General features: G+C 42.0%; 1 protein-coding gene across 2 annotated transcripts in view; it reads right to left on the reverse strand.

Annotated features, from left to right (window-relative positions):
* Scg3 (secretogranin III) overlaps window positions 1-20,849 on the reverse strand; it is a 40,422-nt gene extending 19,573 nt beyond the window's left edge. Inside the window, exons 1-9 of one of the 2 annotated variants that reach the window (XM_021172675.2) lie at window positions 20,455-20,849; window positions 19,771-19,823; window positions 19,107-19,152; window positions 18,797-19,012; window positions 13,513-13,655; window positions 12,215-12,364; window positions 5,737-5,914; window positions 2,281-2,397; window positions 67-135 (exon numbers count right to left, since the gene is read on the reverse strand). In XM_021172675.2, coding sequence (XP_021028334.1) covers window positions 67-135; window positions 2,281-2,397; window positions 5,737-5,914; window positions 12,215-12,364; window positions 13,513-13,655; window positions 18,797-19,012; window positions 19,107-19,152; window positions 19,771-19,823; window positions 20,455-20,545 — 1,063 coding nt within the window. In that variant the 5' untranslated portion in view covers window positions 20,546-20,849. Of the gene's footprint in view, window positions 1-51; window positions 136-2,280; window positions 2,398-5,736; window positions 5,915-12,214; window positions 12,365-13,512; window positions 13,656-18,796; window positions 19,013-19,106; window positions 19,153-19,770; window positions 19,824-20,454 lie in introns of both variants that reach the window. The other variant, XM_021172674.3, reaches the window with a different exon arrangement.
* Window positions 20,850-23,389: the final 2,540 nt, after the last annotated feature.

Consider the following 23,389-nt stretch of genomic DNA (forward strand, 5'->3'; position numbering starts at 1 on the left):
AAAAACAAAACAAAACAAAGCAAAACCAGCCCACAGTTAAGTAAATCCTACCTGGGAAAAGCTTACTTTTGCTGTCAGTAGTATTTTTTTCTAGCTTGTTCTTGGTCTGCAGAGCAATTGTTTCATCCAAGTTTTCTAGAGAGAAGAGAAGAAATATGCTTTAATTTCCTGAGAAATAATATTAATTGTTTACTCCCATAGGTGGTGATTATAGGCGTGCACTGCAATTCATGTCTTAGATTTTATTTATTCATTCATTTTTATTTTTAATTTCCTTTAAAGTAGAGCCTCATTCTACCCTAGGCTGACCTGAGACTTTGGCTGCAGCCAAGGGTGGCTTCCCAGTCCTTTTTAATCCTCCTACCTTAGCTTTCCTAGTGCTGGGATTATAGGCTGAGCCGCCTTGCCTGCCTGGCCAGCTGGCTTAGTTTAGGAAGTACTTAACGTTAATGGCTTTTCATGTAAGTAGCAACTTGTGGTTTAGACACTTAGCATCAGGTAGCTTTAGGAACAACTCCTTACACGTAAGTTTTTCCAGTATCTTGACATATTTTCACAGGAAAAATATCAAAGCACCAGGTCTCACTGTTGACATGGTCCTGAATAACATCTGTGGGCCATGACCCCTTTGGGGGGGGTCACATATCAGCTATCCTGCATATCAGATATTTAGATAAAGATACATAGCCGTAGAGGTTCTCAACTTGTGGGTCGTGACCATGTTGGGTGTCAAATGACCCTTTCACAGAGGTCACCTAAGACCATCAGAAAACACAGATGTTTATATTATGATCCATAACAGTAGCAAAATTGCAGTTATGAGGTAGTAATGAAAGTAATTTTATGGCTGGGGGTCACCACAACATGAGGACCTGTATTAAAGGGTCAAAGCTGTAGAAGGTTGAGAACCACTGTGTTAGAGGAATAGAGTTGGCTGGACAGCACCAACTGTAACGTGAACACGGTTTCTTTTAAGGTAAAGAACATAGGTATGTACACATATATACTTCACAGATAAGACATCTGGAAGTTTGTAAATCAAAACGTTATGAGGGGATTGGTATCGGGAGTGATTTTAACTTTCTTTGACATTCCTTTCCATTCACTCATTCATTCATTCATTCTTTTTTCTTTTGCCTTGAATGGCTTTTTACAAGAAAGATGTTCTTTTTATAATCAAAATGAAACCGGGAAGGACATTTTTATGAGAACATCCTGGGATCCTGCTGACCAATGGCATTTCCTTATCTATTTATTTCTCTTTGCCCTGCAGAGTAAGAGACTCTGAGGCCATCTTGACAAAACCACCTGAGTGGTAAAAAGCACTCAGGGAAACAAAACTTCTTAAAAAAACCCAAAACCAACAATTGAGCACTCACAATGCATAACTGAGAAACCATATTTTAATTTTTAAAGATTTATTCATTTTATGCATACGAATATTTTGTCTTTATGTATGTATGTGCATCATGTGTGTGCTGGCTAGTATTATGCCAATTTGACATAAGCTAGAGTCATTTAGGAAGAGGGACTTTCAATTGCAAAGATGCCCCCAACACACTGGCCTGTGGGCAAGTCTGTGGGCAAGCCTGTGATGCATTTTCTTGAGTAATGAGCGATATGGAAGTGCCCAGATCATGGTGACTGGTGCTACCCCTGAGTCAGTGGTACTGGGTGCTGTAAGAAAGCAGACAGAAGGAGCAAGCCAGCAAGCAGTGTTCCTCCATGGCCCTCTGCATCAGGTGCCACCTCCAGGTTCCTGTCTTGACTTCCCTAATGATGGGGTAACCTGAGAGTTGTCTCACCCTTCATTTTACAGCTGTAAGAAGTGAAGCCTTGCATGGTGCAGGGCCTTCCTTCTCAGCAGAGCGGAGGGAGGATCCTGATTGCCTATCTAGTACTCTTTCTGTTTGCCATGTACAAACAAACTCAGAGGGGGGAAAATCAAGACTTAATCCAGACTTCTAAACACAAGTTAAAAAAAAATTAATGCGTTAAATTTGAAATAAAATCACTCCCTGGGGATTATTATAAAGCACTAGTAAGATTTAATATAAAAATGTGGGAGACTTCCCTTCAAGCTGTATTTATTAAGAGGAAAAGTAGAGACTGTCTAATTAATTTTATTTGTATGCATCACCAACCCAAGCAATTCTGTTACCCTGGAGATCTGGGCTGCTCTGGCATAAATCATCAACTTAGTGCGGTGATTATTGCCAGATCCTTAGTTTGCTCTGAACAATGGAAATGGCCGTGGTAAAAATAAAGCAGGGTTCTCACCAAGGTAGGACACGCCTTCCTCTGGAGATATTGTACCATATTTCACCATCATTTTCACAAAGTCAATCAATGTCTTCATGATGGTGATCAGGGTTTCTTTCTCTTTTGCTTCTTTTTCTATGGAAAACGAGCAAAAATAATCCATTAATTTTTTTAAAAAATTCATATTATTTTATGTGCTTTGCCTGTAGAGGTCAGAAGAAGGGGACAGACCCCCTGGAACTGGAGTTACAGAAGGCTATGAGCCACAGTGTGCATGCTAGAATTTGAACTTGGGTCTTCTGGAAGAGCAGTTAGTGCTCTCAACTGTTCTTAATGTCTCTCCTGTCCCCATGAGAACAAAAATAATTTAAAGAGAACTGGTAGAAAATAGTTTTATCTTTCATTGTCAATTTATGAAGTATAACATTTTAAGTATTGAAATATCTCCCTGTTTATTTATTACTAAATCCACATATATTTAACTGAAATAAAAAACATATACAACCCCCCCCCCAAAAAAAAAACCCAAAACTAACACATGACTGGAATATAAGGCAGTCTATAGTTTTACAAAACTGCTTTTAGAAATGAGTACAGATTAACTTTTCCACAGGGCTTTAATTACATCTGAACTACTGTAGTAGTAAAGTTGACAGTAAAGAGATAGCATCTGGTGCTGGGATTTTAGCTTAGTTGGTACAGTGCTTGCTTAGTGTATACAAAGTTCTGAGGTTTATGCTCCAGCGCAGAATAAACCGGATGTGATGATACATGCCCACAATCCTAGCATCTGGGCAGGAGGATTAGAAATTCAATGTCATCCTTGGATACAGAGTTTGAGGTCAGCCTAGGATATTATGATACTGTCTTAAAACAATCAATGAAACACACAAACCAAGCTGCCTGAAAGATAAACAAATAAAGACTGCAGCAGGATTTTCAAGAAACCCACAAAGCTCACAGGTTGGGAGAGAGATGAGTTAGGAGGATCCTGAATAAGAGGTGACAGGCGACTTTAGCCATCACGGTACCAGATCAAGGGCACGTGTGTATATTTAGCATTATGGTGATGCTCCTCACCGATGAGCAGTGACTCATTCGAATGACAGAGGTTCTGAGCTGGTCACTTGCCAACCAATGGGGCAAAATGGTGCAGAACAGATCCCCCAGACAGACAGCCTGGCAGATTCAAGCAGAGAGGCCGGAGCCATCTGGTCAGTGTCTGGACCTGAAGGACAAACAGAACTCTCTGGGAGCGGAAGCTCATTCCAAGATCACTTATGGAGGAAACAGATTAGAGTTCTGGAAATTTTTACACAATTGCTCACTTAAGGACAGTAACAGGGTCAGGGAAAGCCACTGGGGCCATGCAGGGCATCTGCCTGAACAGTAACAGGAGACCTGGAGACTAGCATCCTCCGCAGATTAACCAGAAACAAGCAGGAGCCAAATCCTGCAGACATATGTGACTGACGAGATTGGGGTAGGATTTGTTTAAAAATGAACAATCTCCCCAAATGCATGTGTGCTCCTGACTTCCTTTCCTCCAGTGCTCATTTGAATTCACTCGAAAAAAAAAAAAAAAAACCAAACAATCCAAGCTGCAAATGTCTAGTAATGTCCTGAATAATTCAGAGAAGGACAAGTAAGGTTCTCACTAAGAGAGGAAAATGAAGAAAGCTTTCCAAACAGATTTAATACAACTGGCAGGATTTCCTCTTGGTGTTTTTGTTTTGTTTTTGACAATGTGCCTAGAAAACACACTAGGTAAAACAAAACAGAGACGGATAGTGCATTCTCTCAGTTCTGAACCCGAGGTCTCATTACCCATGGATGCAACTAACCGAGGATCAAAAATACTAAAGAAGAAGAAGAAGGAAGAAAGAAATATTTAGTGAGCACAGACAGGTAATTTTCTTGTCATAATTCTCCAAGCAATTCAGAACAACAACTATTTCCAGAGCACTTCCACTGTGGTAGGCATCGTAAGTAATGCAGAGATGATTTAAAGATCATGGAGGATGTGTTTGATCATTATATGAAAATACTATATTCTACCCTCCCCCTTCTCTCTGTGCACGCATGTATGTTACAAGTAACCACATCCAAGCCCTTGGACATGCTAGGTAAGCGCTCTACCTCCGAGCTTCAGCCACGGTACGAGTACCATTTCCTATAAAGGACTTGATTAGCTGTGGATTTTGGTAACTGCAGGAGGTCCAGACATCTCCTTTACATTTATGGAGGGACAACTGTATATGGAATTTAAAATAGCCAAGGTCATAGAAGTAGAGAGTAGAATGGCATTGCCTAAGACTGGGTAGAGAGGCTAAAACAAGGAGATGCTGGTCAAAGGGGTCAAGTTTCTGTTCTGTATTGTGAAGAAGTCTGGACACTATGCAGCTTGGTAGCTATGGCTGACATCACCGGATTATATACTTGAAATTTGCTAAGAGGGCAGAGTGTTACAATAACAAAAAGAAAATGAATAAATAGACAATGTCAACTATGAGTATGGGTGATAGACTACAATCGTTAGCAATGATGTTCATTTCACAATGTAGATTGTGAACAAAACACCATACTATTTACATATTGTATACAATTTGGTGTGGTATGAGTGGGAGTGTGTGTGTGTGTGTGTGTGTGTGTGTGTGTGAGAAAGAGAGAGAGAGAGAGAGAGAGAGAGAGAGAGAGAGAGAGAGAGAGAGAGAGAGAGAGAGAGAGAGAGAGAGAATGAATCTTGCTATGTAGCTAAGGCTAGCTTCAAGCTCACCATATAGACCAGGCTGGACTCATGCTCACCTCAGCCTCCCAAGAGCTAGGATTATAGGTGTGTGTGTGTGTGTGTGTGTGTGTGTGTGTGTGTGTGTGTAAATTATACCCCAATAAAGCTGAGAACAAAGCATTAAAAAAGCTCCAGGACCAGAGAGATGACATAGTTGCTAAGAGCACTCGCTGCCAAGCCTGATGACCTGTATCCCATCCATAGGATCCTTGCAGCAGACAGAACAAAACTGATTCCTGGAAATTGTCCTCCAGTATTCACATGTGCACTGTGGCACACATACCCACACACAAAATGAATGAATAAATTAAAAAAAGGGTGATAAAAAAGCAGCCATACTAAAATGTGAAGGCTGGGCTATGACAGGGCAGGATGATAACATCTCAGCATGTGACAGATTTGAGTACCTGTACACAGCAGATGCTCCATAACTGTTGATTGAACAAATAAACAAACTGTCTGCTAACAAGATTAAATTATCCAGAAACCTCACATTCCCTGATTACTCTTTCCATGACTAGTACAGTGCTTCTGAAAAACAAGATGATGTGAAATGTTTTTCCCAGCCAACCGTGCATGTCACGGAGGACTGCCGTTGGGAACCATGAACAGGAAGAAAGCCACCCACACACTTCCAAGAATTACCGTCTCATTTCCCTTCCGCGTGGTCGTACAGTGGCAGTTACCTGAGTCAATGCTTGTCAGTAGTGCATAGAAGTTGGGGAAATACTGGAGTTCCTCAAAGTCATCTTCCCTGTGGGGGTTAGTTCTCCTTTCCAAGCCATTGGACAAGGTCAAGGTGTTAGACACTGTCTCATCGTTTTCACGGTTAGGAAAGCCATCTTGGACCGCTGCCACCGGAGTCTTCAGTGGGGGGGGGGAAGAACAATAGAAAAATAAACAGTGTTGAGTAGTAACACGACTTCCAGTTCAATCCTCTCCTTTCTGGTGACCTAGAATGTGAAGTCTCAGAGTTCTTCGTTCTTCACAAGATCCTACAGGTTCTCAGTGGAAGGCACCTTGAGAAAGAAAAGTGTCTTCGTGTGCCTCAGGAGAGACTAGCCTGGGGATTTCTACAGATCTGCTTTGGCCAAGTCCCCCATCAGGAATCTTTCATTGGGAAGGAGAGAGTTTTGATTTGTACAGTGGACAGGGATGGGGTGGGTGTGATAGACCAGGTCATTAGAGGGAAAAGGCTTTTTCTGAGTGTCTATCAGTAACAGAGTACTCACACTCTGGAACTTTCAGGGGGCATTTGTGTCTGGATGATGCTTAATGTTTTGTTTTTTTCCCCTTCCTAGACCTGATCTTTGTTCCTCTGTTGGTGAAAGCTCATTTGTCATTCAGTAGATGAGACAAAAATCTAGGAGCTCCTCTTACCTTCTCTCCACCCCCACTTCCGCTTGATTTCCCCACATCTGATACACCAGTACCTTGTTGGCTCTACTTGTAAATCTTAGGGCCTTTTGTATATCTTTCTCTAGTAGCCCATGTTAGTTCAAGTGCACTTCACCCCACTTTCTAACTGATACACCACACATCTCAAATCTCTTCTCAATTCAGTATCTTATATCCTGATGGCCAAGGTATCTTTCTAGAAATCCGATCTTACAGCTCTTTTGCTTAAAATCTCCTACAAGGAGGCCAGAGACATAGCTGGGTTGGTAAACTGCTTGCTTTATGGGTATAAGTACTCAACTTTGATCCCTGAACCAAGTTTGGTCAAGTTTGAACTATTAAAAGTAATAGTTGAACTCAGTGGCACATACTTGTAATCCCAACGTTAGGAAGATGGAAATAGGCATACTTCTTTGGCTTGATGACCTGCTAACTTATATGGGTTGGTGAGTACCAGGTCAATGGGAGAGCTTGTTTTAAAACTCAAGGTGGTTGGTGGCTAAGGAATAATGCCTGATGTGGTCCCTGGACTTCACAGGCACATGCATGAATTTCAACATGCCCTCATGTACACATGTACATATGCACTTATATCCACATGTACACATGTACATATGTCTTACATTCACATATGTACATGTACACACACACACACACACACACACACACACACACACACACACACACCCTTGCTATGGTTCCAATATGGTTTATATACCTGTCAAAAATCACACTGAAGTTTAAATTGCCAATGAAAAGGCTTTTAAGGTAGGCCCTTTGAGATATAGCAAGTTTATGTAGGCTTCACCTTCAGGAATAAATTAATAATAATGTGTTGGTTGGAATGAGATGTCTCCCATAATCTTGGACATTTGAATATATGTTTCCCCAGGTGATGGTGCCTTCCAGGGAGGTTTAGGAGGTATGGCGCTGTTGGAGGAAGTGTGTCATTCGGAGCTAGCTTTGAGGTTTTAAAGCTACACACCATTCCCAATTTGCTCTCCACTTCCTGATTACAGTTTAAGCTATAAACTTTCAGCTTGCTGCTCCAGCCATCATGCCTTCCTGTTGCCATGGTGATGGTGATGGTGGTGATGGTGATGGACTCTTATCACTTTGGAAACATAGTCCAAATAAACTCTTTTTGTAAGTAGCCTTTGTCATAATGTTTTTATGACAGCAATAGAAAAGTAACTGATACCATGTCTTTCCTGAGAGACTGAAGCAGGACTGAAGACTGAAAATTAATGGGACATGAGAAGGGAAGGAAATGCCTCACTCTGGAATCTACTTTGCCTTTCTGGCTGACCCAGTCAAGACACTTGTACATAGCAGATAAAACCCAAACTGCCTACAGAGATGATGGCATGTTAATGACCTCCCAAACAGGGGTGTCAAAGCCACAAATGCTCTGTACTTACTTAGGGCTATCATTTTGTCAAATTAGCACCTCTCTCATTCCTAAATCTAAACAATGTACCTTATAAACCACCTTGCATTTTTTTTTACAAAAGGAAACCAACTTACATATTTTACTTTAGTTTTAAACTTAATTATAAGCTTGATTAGTCTTTTTAAAATAACACTTTAGTGTGTGTGTGTGTGTGTGTGTGGGGGTATCCAGTCATGGGATGGAGATCAGAGGGCAACTTTAGCCACTTGGTGCCCTTTCCACCATACAGGCCTTTTAGATCACTGTGCTTGGCAGTTAACTGTCTTTATATGCTGAGCCATCTTATGCTTCAGCTTGCCTAACCTTTTAAACATGAAAATTGCATTCTTGTGCAATCTAACTTAAGATCACAGGGTCATAGAGACAGCCATTGTAAGGATGTATGAGTGTGCCTCTCAGGGAGCCTGCACCCATGCCTTCCATGCAGACTCTCTCTTTCTTTTTTTTTTTTTTTTTTCTTTTTTCCAAGACAGGGTTTCTCTGTGTAGCCTTGGCTGTCCTGGAACTCACTCTGTAGACCAGGCTGGCCTCGAACTCAGAAATCTGCCTGCCTCTGCCTTGTGAGTGCTGGGATTAAAGGCGTGTGCCACCACCGCCTGGCTGTGGACTTTCTTTTTTCCTGTGACTTTCTGTCTCAACAGTTCAGACAGTTGCTGACTTTGTCTCACCTTGGTTTGTCTTAGGATTCTTTTTTGAGCTGTGGTAAAGGATCTGGCTTTACCTGAGTGGTGTCCCTAGCTGAAAGAGTATTGGTGGCTCTGCTAGGCTATGTCTCTCAACTGTTGACAAGGCTGGGTTAGTTGTGGCAGCCTAGCTATTATGTGGGAGAGGGTGAGTTGTTAAAAAGTGACTGGCGCCGGGCCGAGGTGGCGCACGCCTTTAATCCCAGCACTCGGGAGGCAGAGGCAGGCGGATTTCTGAGTTCGAGGCCAGCCTGGTCTACAAAGTGAGTTCCAGGACAGCCAGAGCTATACAGAGAAACCCTGTCTCGAAAAACCAAAAAAAAAAAAAAAAAAAAAAAGTGACTGGCACCCCTCCCCCTTACACATTCACCGCTGGCACCCCTCCCCTCACACACTCACCACTGGCACCCCTCCCCCTTACACACTCACCACTGGCACCCCTCCCCCTTACACACTCACCACTGGCACCCCTCCCCCTTACACACTCACCACTGGCACCCCTCCCCCTTACACACTCACCACTGGCACCCATCCCCCCTTACACAGACACACCTGCTTGTCCTTCACTTTCTCTTCTCAACACATGGCCTCCCCAGAAGCTGTCCCATCGGCTTTCCACCCTCCAAAGCTGTGAGCTAAATACATTCCTTTTCCTTAAAAAACCCATTATTTTCATGTGTATAGGTGTTTTGCTTACACATGTCTCTGTGCCATTTGTATGGCTGATAAAGGTGGAGGTCAGAAGAGGACCTTGGATCCCCTGAGAATGGAATTACAGAAGGCTGTGAGCCATTCCATGAGTGCTGGGAATCAAATCTGCATCTTCTGGTAGAGAAGGCAATGTTCTGGTAGAGAAGGATGCCACATCATCCTTCCTGCTCCTATTTCTTTTCTTTATGACATATCCAGTCCCAGGCATTCAGTCTGTTGTAGTAACAGGAAGTGGATGAAGGTAAAAATCCTTCAGTATGGTCCCTTGGCTTTTACAGTATGGCTCTGCATGGTCTGGGCTGGGTCTCCTCCCCAGTCTCACAACACTCCTCTGTCTTTCTGTGCCAGCCACGTCATTGTTTTAGTTGCCTGGGTACTCCACACGTGTGGCCTCTCCTGTTTACAAGAGAATCCTATCTGACATTTAGTTCTCAGCTCAAATTGCTTCCTTAGGGAAGCCTTCTTTCAGCCTAAGTGCAGAACAGGGACCTTTCCTCAAAGCACGTCATCCCGTTTGCCTTTAAAATGACCACTGTTGGAGACAGTTTATGTCTTCCACTGGAACTTAGCCTTTGTGGGAGCAGACACCATGTCTTTTTTAAATGAGCAAGGTATTCTTAGCATAACATTTGGTACTCTAAAAGAATCTTTTATTTGCATTGGTGCATTTAGATGGCATGAACAACAAGCCAAGCATATGGGCATTTTATAAATGAACAAATTAACAATGAAGGCTTTTGAAAATCACCACAACTGTTTCAGTTCAGACCTGTACATTTGTTCTTTTAAGAATATGGAAAGTGTGGTGGTTTGAATCACAATGGGCTCCATACACTCATAGATTTGAATACTTGGTTGCCAGGGAGTGGCACTTATTAGGAAGAGTGTCCTGGTTGGAGAGGGTATGGCCTTGTTGGAGGAACTGTGTCACTGGGGGTGGGCTTTGAGGTCTCAAATGCTCAAGTCAGGTCCAGTGCCTCTTGTTCTTCCTGCTGCCTGCCAATCCAGATGTAGAACTCTCAGCTACCTCTCCAGTACCATGTCTGCCTGCATGCCACCATGCTTCCCTCCATGATGATAATGAACTGAATCTCTGAACCTGTAAGCCAGTCCCAATTAAATGTTTGCCTTTATAAGAGTTACTATGGTCACAGCGTCTCTTCACAGCAACAGAAACCCTAACTAAGACAGAAAGCATTTTTTTTTATTTTAAGAGCAAGTAGTATTGTTAAAAGATATTTAAATAGGCGCCAGCTCCTAGAAATAGTTATCAAGAAGAGAAAGGGAGAGCCTCTAGGTTATCAAGACAGAAATCTAGAACTAATTTTATGTTCTGGCCCTGGTGGTTCACGTCTGTAATTAATACAAGCACTTGGGAACCTGGGAGGTGGGGACAGAAGGATTTGATCTAGAGTTCAAAGGCAACTTGGGCTATACAGAAAGTTCAAGGCTCGCTTGGATTATATCACACACACACACACACACACACACACACACACACACACACACACCTAAACCCACACAAACATTACCATAATGCACATGGCTGTTTCATGCTTATAACTGAGCACTTAGAAGGTCAGAAGGCAGATTTTCCACAGAAACAACCACCTTCCAAGAAAACCCAAACTAAACAACAGAAGCATTATATCCTATAAACCCTTATTTTGTATTGAAAAGGATGCTGGAGGTGATAAAGAGGGAGCTTTAGCTCTGGGTACTCTGGCAAGGCAAGGAATCTGACACCCTCCTATGGTTTATTTCTTCAGAAGTATAAAGAGAACTGATGAAAGGGAGAAAGATTACAGTAGCTTTGTTGATTCCAAGAGGAAAATGCAGAGAGGAGTCCAGGAACAAGGAGGTAATGATGAGTGGTGTGGTGGTTTGAGTAGGAATGGCCCCATAGGCTCATGGGTCTGAATGCTTGGTCACCAAGGAGTGGTGCTATTAGGAGGTATGGTCCTGGTTAGAGTAGGTATGGGCTTGTTGGAGGAAAGTATGGCCTTGTTAGAGGAAGTGTGTAACTGTGGGGGTAGACTTCGAGGTCTCCTATGCTCCAGCCATACCCAGTATGACACACAGTCTCCTTCTGATGCCTGTGGATCAAGATGTCATATGTCCCTCTATGATGATAATGGACTAAACCTCTGAACTGTAAGCCAGCCTCAAGGAAACGTTTTCCTTTATAAGAGTTGCCATGGTCACGGTGTCTCTTCACAACAAGGAAATCCTAACAAAGACAAATGGCTAGAAAGGTGATAGGCTTTTGAACTAGTGAAAAGGGGGAAGGGTCAGGTGGAAGAACACAGCCTAGAACAGAGGAACAGTATAAGACAGGGGTTATGAGGCTGCTATGCAGAGGCCTGATTGATCTATCTACTTCCCTCTGTGTGTGTGTGTGTGTGTGTGTGTGTACCTGTGCGTGCATAAACATGCACTGGGAATATATGATAATGTTCATTGTTAATGGAAATTGAATACCAAAAAATGCTATGGAGTACTAGTTCCAGCACACTGGTGGTATATAAGTAGTTGTATCATATGATACATATTTTCAGTATGCTAAAAATGCTATACTCTCCAAATATTCTCTGGCATCAGCCAAGGCACTAATTGTACAGAGATACAAAAGCACACACACACACACACACACACACACACACACACACACACACACACACATGTTGTGCACCCATTCTTTTTTTTTTTTTTTAAAGATTTATTTATTATATGTAAGTACACTGTAGCTGTCTTCAGACACTCCAGAAGAGGGCGCCAGATCTCATTACGGATGGTTGTGAGCCACCATGTGGTTGCTGGGATTTGAACTCTGGACCTTCAGAAGAGCAGTCGGGTGCTCTTACCCACTGAGCCATCTCACCAGCCCTGTGCACCCATTCTTAACACACATGTACATACCACTTTCTCTGGTATTTTCCCATCCTGATTCTCGGTCCTGCTTGTGGGTTTATCCAGGGTCTCCTCATAATTGTTGGCCTCTTTTGAAATCAGTTTTTGTAAAGCTTCTGCTACTTCATCTTCCAGAGTATGTGCCTGGCTTTCAGTGATCTGTTATAAAGATTTAGACAAAGCATGTGTAACTGCTATTCCTATTTCTGGGCACAAACAAACAAACATCTGAACTCTAGTTGAATCACTTCTTGTCCTTTTGGTTAAGATCAAATGTAAACCCCGGGTGAACATGTAGGCGCTACACAGGCATCCAAAGTCCAAGCTGCAGAGAGCCCTACTCACCTAGGACTTCTATGATCTCCATCAAGGACCAGCCTGGCCTGAGTACCCTAGGATGCAGGAGCAGCACACATGCCTTCACATAACCAACAGCTTTCTAATCAGACTTAAAGCCTGCTCAACGAAAGTGAAAACGTGCATGGTGCTGGAAACCTAGCTACTCAGTGATAGTGAAGTCACGGACAATCTACAACCACTACTTTACTATGCCAGCACCATTTCTAACAGCAATCTAAACATTTGTCCTTATTTTCACAGGTAAGTGCATCTTCAAACCTGATCAAGGAAAATTCTCTTTGCAACAGACAATCCTGTCTTACGTAGGCTGTGACCCTGACTGCCCAGCACTCCAGGAAGAAGTGTCTTTAGGCTATTCATGCAGGCTGTCAGTGCTATTTTCTGAAACCTTATGGATGCTTCCTTAGAGAGTAAGTGTGTGTGTGTGTGTGTGTGGGGGGGGGGCTGCTCTAAATCTGTAGGTCACACGGTCAGTTACATGTTCCTTGTAACTGTACAGTAAGAACCATGGTATAGTCTGCTGGTGGTATGTGTCAGGGTTGAACAGCCAAGCTGAGACTGGGGTTGATTCGATTGCTCAGAGTTCCTTAGGCATACAGTGCAAGTCTCAGCTCCTGCTATTTCTGGTTTTGCCACACGCATCCTCAGTCTCTGCTGGCTATATCCAGCAGGTTATATCACTTCCTTCTAAGCTCATTTTCAACACCTCTCCCTCTGAAGTCTTTCCTGACTTCCAGCTGGGCATAAGACATTCCCTGGCAAGCTGCACAGCTCCTCTGACTCTCAAGCAGCTTGTGTGATGGGTGTGTGTGTGCTTATCTGGCTCTTCTGAAAACCTCCAGGGAATTCTTTGGAGTCTAGTACAAAGCATCTGTGGCATCCCGTTACTTTAATTAGGAGACTTGACTTAGGACACTGCAGACTGTATTCTTCTGCACACAACTTACCAGGCCAAGATTCAGCAGTTTAGAAACAATTTTGTCAAACACTCCTCTGTCGTTCTCCTCATAAATCCTGGTGGCAATCTTATGGACGATGTCTTCAGCAGTTAAAGGAGTTCCATCCAATTGATGAAGGCCGTCTGGGTCATCTAGACAGAGCAAGGACAGCTTTGCATCTTGGTGAGAGCAGATCTAGTCCACACATCATTTTATAACCTATCCCTTTTTGAAATACTTAACTTTTTCATTGCATTTAATTAATTAATTTATCATCCATCTATTTAGAGATAGCATCCTACTATGTCAGCCTGGCTGGACTGGAACTTGGAGCCATCCTCCAGCCTCTACCTCTTGAGTGCTGAAATCATGGGTGTGTACTGCCATGCCTGGCTACTGGAGAACCCTCTATGTAAAAAAATTTGATGTGATAAATCAGTCGACAAAAGACAGGGAACTTATTTTATGAGCTTGGAATCAAAACTTTAATACAAGGTGAGAGATCTGCACAAACAATATGCAAATCTTTGCAGAGACACCTATGAATATATGTCCTTAGTTTTCTTGGGAATGCAGCATAATTTCAGACTAAAGGAAGGGACCATTCTGAGGGAGGGAAAGGGGCTCACTGTGATGGATCACTTCTGCAATTCTAGCACTTGAGAGCTGGAGGCAAGAGGTTTGCCTTGAGTTTGAGGCTAGCCTGGGCTACAGAGGGAGCTCCTGTCTCAAAGAAAACAAAACAAACCCAAACTCTAAACAATGATGATAATGACTCGTAACATGAGAAAGAAAGAAGATGAAGGCAATGAAGCTCCATATCGCCCTCGCAAGAATCCTGGAAATCTGTACCACATCGAGTAGACTGAAGTCAGTGTTTCCCTCTCTCTGTCACATAGAGGCAGGCAGATGGGAAAGGTTAGTAGTTTAGGCCAGTGATATCTCTTGTTATTTATACAACATTGGACCACTGTATGAAATAATAAGAGTATCAGGCTGCGTGGTTAGCTCAGTGGTAGAGTGCTTTGTCTAGCATTTGTAAAGCCCCAGTACTGAAAACAAAACAAAACAATAAAACAAAACAATAACACAAGTGAATATGAATAATAAGGCTATCTATTTAGTGCAACTTTCATGAAGTTGTTATAAGGAGCAGATGAAACAAGATGCTAAACGTGCCTTTTGAGTCACATAGTTGTGTATGGAAGAGTGCATTACTGTGAAATGCACAGCAGATTCAGATTTTTTTTTTTTAATTAAAGGGACTGTGATTATTTTCTGGAGAAAATGGAAATTGAATTCCTCTCCAGATATGCTAGGAATAATGCCTTTTTAATTTTTTTATTTTTGGAGAAATGGTATCATCGGTTAGCTTTGAACTCACAGAGATTTGCCTGCTTCTGCCTCCAGAGTGCTGACATTAAACGCATGCGCCATTACGCCCAGCACAATGAATAATCTTTATCACTTTCACTCAAAGAAAGAACAACTTAATTTCTATCTCAATTCTGCCCTTTTCTCCGGAGGCCCTCGGGGACTCTAATTTCTCCCATGGCGTGGCCTTTCTTCTAGATGGTGGGGATGGTGGCATCTACCACCTCAGGCAGTCTCCTTTTCCCTCTCTTGGAAACAAGCTTATTATGACGAGTGGTGATTGAACACAGAGGCCCAGCTCTTGTTCAGCGGTGAGGCCTTTGAGACCCAAATGTCAGAATGACAAGAATCACAAAATAAGTTTCCCCCCTTGGCTGGTTGAAAGTTGACTTCTATTTCTCAGGAGCATGGCTTCTATCACTTTGGTCTGAATTTTCCATTTGTGGGTTGCAAGTCGGGCGCTGGGGAATAATCTATGCAGAGGTGGAAGAATTTACTTCCCTCCCCACTTGTCCCTCAGGATCTGAGAAAGAAAGAATGTTGGCTGCCTGCTGAAGCTGGAAAATAACCCAGATGACTGTTTTTCAGCTCATTTACTTCCCAATGGGGAGAAGCCTGGTAACTCAGAAGAAATATCTTCCTCTTCTGCGCCACCACTGCAGGCTCTTGAGCCCGGAACTCAGGTCTCCCACAGTAGAACTTTGCTCGCTGCAGTTAAAAGTGAAGCACTTGGCCACTGCCCTTAGCTTCCATCAGTTTCTTCTAAGCTCTTTGAAAATAGACAGACTATCTCACAGTCACTTTCCTACTGTGCACAGAGGGGTATTTTATGCTCCTTGGGCGAAGCCTCTGAAAGAAGTCAGCATGGATTCAATTTTTAAGCCTTTAGGCAGTTACAGAGTTCTCTACACACATCAAAGGACTGTGCCCTGTCATTATCTTCCCATGTACATCTTATATCTCTAGCATCTCACTTAATACCTGGAATTCATTTCTCTGGTAAAATTAAATTAATGTCTTCATATGTGCCAGACACTGGAAGGAGGGTGATGGCTGTATCTAGTATTTCATTGAATACCCGGAATTCATCTCTTCAGTCAAATTGAATTCAAGTCCTACTCTCTGCCAAGCCCTGGAAGAGTGATGATTGGGCTGAGCATGCTCCCTGGATGCACTGAGATTATTATCTAGCTTGCAAGATAGGAATTACACTATTAGGTTTTTGTTTTCCCAGTGAACACACAAAGAAGCCTAGAGCATAAGCACATCAGAAGAAACTGGCAAGAGTCTTGAATTTGGAGCTTCCTTACAGACGGCCTTAGGGCTGAGGATATAGCCTGCCAAAGAGAATCTCCGCTTCTCTGCCTTCTGGGATGAAGTCTGCACTTCTCTAGTGTCCTACTCAAGTGCTGTGTGGGTTCAAACCCTCTGCCTGTAGGATTTGTAGACTACCAAAGGACATGAGACCTTCGCCCACAGAACCTTCTCTCTAGGACCCTTGATCATAGGATCTCTAGGATCGGAAGGAGTTGTAGCTTTATGGTTTAAAGCCTTCGAGCTGGCAGTAAAATGAATAATTTAGGAAGGAGCTGCTTACGTTAGTGGTCAAGTCACAAACAATCCGTGTCTCTGCTGGCGCCTACAGCCAGGGTGACTAATCGAGCCAAACACACACTGCATTCTTTTTATACTTTATTACACTAAATGTTCTGTTCAACTAGAGTGATTAAACTTGTTTTTGATGCAGTTATGCCTAATGTCTGTGGTTCTGGTCCACATACCTTAGGTTAAGAAATAGAACTCAAGATTTAAATTCCCCAAGTAGCAAAACATAAATCATGGCCTCTATCCACCCAATACATATAATACACTTCTAAGCTCCCCTCAGACCATGATGTTCTGTGAAAGTCCCATTTAACTGGAATCCCCACCCCAGAGATAATCAGCATAATTCTCTCGTTGCCATGAAACAAAATAATGACAGAGAAGAAAGCCTGGACTCACTTCTAAGCTGGACTGCAGAATGGAAATTCTCTCTCTTTTTTTTTTTTTCAGGGCCTACTTATGCCAACTCACTCATTACCTTACACACTCTCTCATTTCTTCACTTATTTATAGACTCATACAACAAATTAATGATTATTCAGGCACTGGCCCTAATACAGGTCTCTGTTCTTGTGAGATTGTCAATGTAGTTTTGGATAAAGACAATCATAACTGGCTAAAGCTACAAACATAAACGTTCAAACTACAAGAAGTGCAGTGAAGGCAAGGGGCAAGGTATCGATCAAGGCATGTGTGCTAGACCAACCTAACTAGAAGTGCTTGACAGTCATTCTGAGGGCAGGGACTATAGGAAGGATTTTAGTTTCGGTCCCAAGAGAAATGAGAACCTACTAAAGAGATGTATGGAAAGTAAAGAAGGCGTGTTCATTGAATGCTTGTAGTCCCAGCATCTGAATGTAGAGGTATGGGAGCCTTAAGATCCAGGGTAGCTTGAGCTACATGAAAGATCTTGACTCAAAACAAATGAACCAAACTACCAGGGCATGCTGGCCATGGCGGCATATGTTTGCAGTCCTAGCAGTCAGAAAACAGAGGCAGGAGGATCTTGGGTTTAAAATTAGCTTAGACTCTATCTCAAAGGTTCTGTGGTTGAGCTCAGTAGTGGAGTGATTTCCTAGCATGCACGAGGCCCTGAGTTTGATATTGATCCCCCTCTACAGAGAACGGCATGCACATATTGCAGTAAGTCAGATTTGTAAACTAAAACACCCACGCCAGCTGTCACATCAGGAATAGGTTGAAAAAAGCTGGAGTGGTTGCTGGGAGATCTGTAAAAGATTTTGCTGTACTTCAAGTGAGACACGATTGGGCATTGGGTAAAGCTGGTCGTGATTGAGAACAGTAGTTTTTTTTTTTTTTGTTGTTGTTTGTTTGTTTGTTTGTAAAAAAAACCAAAGTTGGGAGATAACATGAGAAACAAAATGAGTAAGCTTTGGAAGAATAGAATTGAAGAGGTAAGAAAAAAGGAAAAATAGTTTAATCCTAGATTTCTGTCATGGAAAAAAAAAGGATAAATATCAGCACAGTTCCTAAGGAAAGATCTCTTTTATTTCCCATTCATTCATTCACTTTACATCCTGGTTGCTGACCTCCCCTTCCAGTCCCCACCTCTTAAAGGGGACTTGTGAGGAGGACAGAGCTCATGAGCTGACTCTGGGATATGCTCAGTTTTCAGTGCATCTGAAACTCCCAAAGCAAGATGTTAGGTAGGAAGAAAGTCGGTCTATAGCTCAAAGGAGTCCAGGTTAAAATGCAGGTGTGGACTGGCTAGATGACCAAAGGCAAGAGGAGGAAACTTTTAATAATTAAATAGTGGACACTTTACCATGGGGGGGTATTTTAATTGATCTAATTATTTGAGGAAATCATCTTTTAATTTGTACTAGTTATTAAAAATAAACAGAAATAGCAAAATGAGTTCAATAATGTAAAATGCAGATATCATGTTTTAACTTTTTTTTTTTTTTAAAGCATCAGTAAGGAAAACCAATTACCATCTCTGCCTTTCTCGCTTTTTCTGAGTCAGGGACTGGATGGCCTGGTATCCTATGTAGCTCAGACTGAACCCAACCTTGTGACAACTCTCTTGCTTCAGCATCCTGAGTGTTGATCGGAATTCCAGGCCTGAGCCACCATACCTGTTTTGGTAAAGGGATCTTTAAAGGGGAAAATTGGGACTCTAGGTTTTTGTATGTTATAGGTCAACTTTGGTTTGACCTCAGCTTTGGACTTGATGAATAAAAGGTTATACGTGCATTCAATACATTTTGAAAGCATGTGACCTTTTCTTAATATGTAATGAGAAACTCAGAGTGAGAAGAGAAGGCAGCAAAGCCCCTGGTTAATCATTTACCTTGAAACTTGTGGTCCAGTCCGCTCTTGGTAGAATCGTACTCATCGATCAGTTTCCGATTTTTGGTTGAATCAGCGTCTTCCACATTCAGTTGGTTATCAAACGGGGGGCTTCTTATGGATTGTTTCTCTTTCTCAACGGTTTCCTTTTCTGTTATTGCCCTCAGCAGATTCAAGTTATCGACAGAAGAATAATTGCTTCCACTCGGCTTGCTTTCTGGAAGGAAAGTTCCAAGCCCAACACATGCATTTTAGTTTAGAATTCTGTGACCCACATATTTAACTGAACAGCAGTGTGGTTTCTTTTTTACCTGAAGGGTATGCCTTTTTAATCTTGTCTGCCTCTGCCTCAGCGATCTGTGAGACAAACAGGAGACAGATCTGCTTTTAAATCCTTGCTTCACTTCTTATCAATGCCACATGATTTACTCTCTATGTGATTTAGTTCTGTTTGTAAAATGCAGGCAGAAAGCACTGTTGTAAGGATTAAATGAGACAAAACAAAGGGCTGATATGCTTTAATCAATTAATTCCTTTTTCCTGTGATACTGACAAAAGACAAATCTTCAACCAAGTGTGGTAGCATGTGCCTACAATCCCAGCACTCAAGAGGAAGGGGCAGAAAGATCAAGAGTTGTAGGGCAATCAAAGCTACCGAGCAAGGCTCTGTCTCAAAGAAAACAAAACAAGCCATGCACACACTTTGGTAAACTAGACAGTCTTATAAGAGTAGCTACAGTATTGATCTCACTGGGTTATCATCATGCCTCAGCCCATGTGCTATAAGAACTCAGTGCACTAATTGTGAGAACACAGAATTAGTAGAACTAGATTTATCATCTTAGTTTTTGTCAATTTATTATTAATGTCTTGGAGTTTATAAATGTAAAATGGCTAAAATATCACAAGGAAACTACAGTAAGTGACAACAGTGAATAAGATAACATAGGAGTTATAATTTTACATCTGACCTACCTGTTCATTCAAAGGTCTTTCTGCACTTAATTCTCTATTATGCAGGGATTTGTCTAGAATAAATACACATAAATATAAATTTAATTGTGCATTTGGGTGGTCAAATATGTTTCCTATTAAAATAAAAAACACAATGAAAAAAGATTTTTTTGGAGAAATAATTCTGAATGGTTACAAAATAAAATTTATATTAGCAAAGATTATCAATTGTATACATGGTGAGTATCAAAGTTGGTATGCTTATTATATTATTGCATATCCTGAATTAAATGCAATTACACTTTTCTGATCAGAAATTTAACATATAGTTCTAATTCTTAGCTTATTAGCTCTTTTCAATTGGAAATATACTATTTGGATTATCATTGCTGGTACATTAAAAGAGATCATCATATCCTGCATGTGTAATGAGCAAAAAAAATCCTAGCCACTTTAAGCACAGGTACTCGCTCCCCTTTTCAAAATAAGACCATGTTATCGCTCTATTATTTTAAAGTAAAGGAGAAAGAAAAATCCATCTTCGTTCTCTGAAGTCAAAACCGTGCATATTCTGTCAATATGCACGGATACGAGATCTGCTGAGAAAAACTAGGCAGGGCGATTTAGAGCTCACGGGTCACATCAAGCTTTATCTTGGCTGGGCCAAATGAAAGAGAACTCTAAAGCAGAGCAATGTCCACATACCTTGGCTGCCTTCGGGTTTGGGGAAAGCTTGAATTGGGCCGCTGTTGAGCACCAACACCAGTATCCAAGAGCCGGTCCAAAGGAACCCCATTCTTTCTTGCTCCTCTGTGCTCTGCTGGAAAGAGCCTGGCGCTGGGCCCCTGAGCTGTAGCTTTTGTTATGAATGAGAAGGGGAGTTTAGAAGCTGGAAGGGACAGGAGCCTGGGTGCGGGAAGGGAGAGGGTCTGGGAGCCTCCGGCGCAGTTGCTCTGGGCTGGCAGGAGGATGCAGGCTCTTCCTGCGCCCAGAGCAGGTGAGCAGGTGCGGCGGGCGCTGTCCGCTCCGCGGGTGCTGAAGTTCCTGCGCCGCCAGCGGACGCGGGCCTGGGCGTAGCTTTACTCCACTAGCTCCAGGAGAGGAAATGAGGAGGAGGCGCATGCTCCATGCAAACCAGAGGCGTGAGGATGGCGTCAGCGACCCAGCGCTACTCCAATCCCGCGGGAACGGAGCGGGGGAGGGGAGACAGGCTTGCTCGCGTATTTTCCTTGCCGCAGTCTTGGGTATGTTTCTACGTCGGAGTCGGGCCGGATTGTAGGATTGCTGGACGATAGGCATGGTTGCTGTACCTCAAGGGCTAAATGCCCTCTCTACCCGTGAACTTGTCAAGGAGACATGGGTAATCTTTGTCTAATTTTGATTGTGATTCATCTGCAGTCTCTACTCCAAAATCCCTTCCTGCTATACTCAAAATTCTGTTATACCTTTATATTCTATTATAATCAAAATTCTATTATAAACAAAAGATATAATTCTATCAAACCTTATAAAGACCTGCCTTTATTGATCTGTGTTGACAGTCTTTTGATGCTCTTGCATCTCAGCTCCACAGAAGTCTTTTGATTAGGAAAGCGCACGAATATTATTTCAAATACATTGTGCATAAAACTTCACTCTCACATAGTTAGAGAAGGAAACAAAACAAAACAAAACAACCCGTTTGTCCCTCTTGGAGCGAGAGTCGTCACCAGAAATATTCAGTTTTGTTCTCTTTCTTCTAACCAAGTAGGAAAAATAGTGCGCTTTTGTGACATTCTTCCCCGGGTCTAATTTATACCTGAAGATCTTGATGTTCTGAGAGTCTTTCAAGAAAAGGGAAAGCCATGAAAAATACTCCTCTCCTCATAAGCAAGCCAGAGGGGTGCTTCCTATAATCCGAGAATATCCTGGAAGACTGAGGTCATTGCATACAATTTACTATCCAAAGACTTTTAAGTGGTGAATGCAGATAGCATAATGTGAGCGGGGTGCTGAGCAAGCTCTTTAGTCTGATTTTTAAGCAGAACTTGGATCTTTTCCTTTCAACTGCAGCCTGCTGAGTGAGAACCCAGCTGAAGAATGGCCACAAAGAAGGACCCAGCACAATCAGGCCTTTGATTTCTGGCTCCTCCCTCTCATGGACCAAGTTACTTATTTAAATACATGAAAACAAACAAACAAACAAACCCACTGACAAACAGATTTCCCTTTCAGGAGGTTTTGAGTTTAATAGTCATGCAAGTATTTCAGTTAAGAATCTAAAAGTCCTTTTGTTTCCATGTGAATCTGTTTTTAAAATTGATACATTAAAATCTGTTACAGAGTACTTCAAATCTAGCAGTTACTTCAAACCGAATAGATCTTTCTCAATGGTGGGTAGCACAGTATCATTAACCTGGTATGCTGCAGTCTTAAAAATTAACTCATGGGCTAAAGCAATAGTTCAGTGGGTTTGCAGAGGACCCAGAACCTACATGAATGTAGCTCACAATTGTTTGTAATTGCAACTCCAATCCTCTTCTGGCCTCTGTGAGCAACACATGTGCACATACCCCAACACAGACACACATCCATATAATTATTAAAATTGTGTTTAAAAATTAAAAAAAAATTGGGTCATATTTTAAAATCACATCTGTGCTAAGGGAAATTTCTTTAGATCTCTGTTCCTTAAAACATAAATGACAGCTCTATCAGCTGACGTATAGATGCCACTTGTTATTGCCTTAGATAGAAACTGAACTATGGAACGAGTAATGTTTTAGATCAGCTGACTTATGGAGCAGGAAGGAATATGAATAGAATAGAATGTGGCATAAAGAATAGAATATGAATAAGTTCATGTTCTTTAGTCTTATTATATGTGATCATACTGGACAAAAGCATAGATTTATAAATGGAATAATCTTAATTTAATTGAACAGATATATACTGAGCATTTGAAATGTACCAGGTCCTAACATAATTGCTTGTATAAAAAGACAAGATGGGGGCTGGTGAGATGGCTCAGTGGGTAAGAGCACCTGACTGCTCTTCCGAAGGTCTGGAGTTCAAATCCCAGCAACCACATGGTGGCTCACAACCATCCGTAAAGAGATCTGACTCCCTCTTCTGGAGTGTCTGAGGACAGCTACAGTGTACCTACATATAATAATAATAATAAAAAAAAGACAAGATGACATTGGTCACTGCTGGTCTTGTGCCTAGTAAAGCGAAAAAAAAAAAACTGTATGAAACCAACATCAAAACAACTATATAGTATATAAGGTTCACATGCAACATGATGTTCTTAGTTAAGTATAGGAGAGTAAATAATCACCGAGGTTTGTTTATCTCCTTTGTATGTGCAGAGTTCAAATGGAGTCCAAATAATGGAATTAATGACCAGGCAAGGTATAGTAGTTGAATAAAAATGGCCGCCATAGACCTATAGGGAGTGTCACTCTAAAGAGGTGAGGCCTTATTGGAGTAGGTGTGTCATTAGGGCATGGGCATTGATGTTAAAAAACAAAAGCCAGACTTAGTGGCTCATGCTTTTTCTGCTGCCTGCTGATCCAGATGTAGAACTCTCAGCTACCTCTCCATGTCTGCCTACATGGTGCATGGTGCATGGTGCATGGTGCATGGTGCCATGTTTCCC

Source organism: Mus caroli, unplaced genomic scaffold (genome assembly GCF_978045245.1).
Source record: "Mus caroli unplaced genomic scaffold, Mus_caroli_1 scaffold_11, whole genome shotgun sequence".
Taxonomy (NCBI): Eukaryota; Metazoa; Chordata; class Mammalia; order Rodentia; family Muridae; genus Mus; species Mus caroli.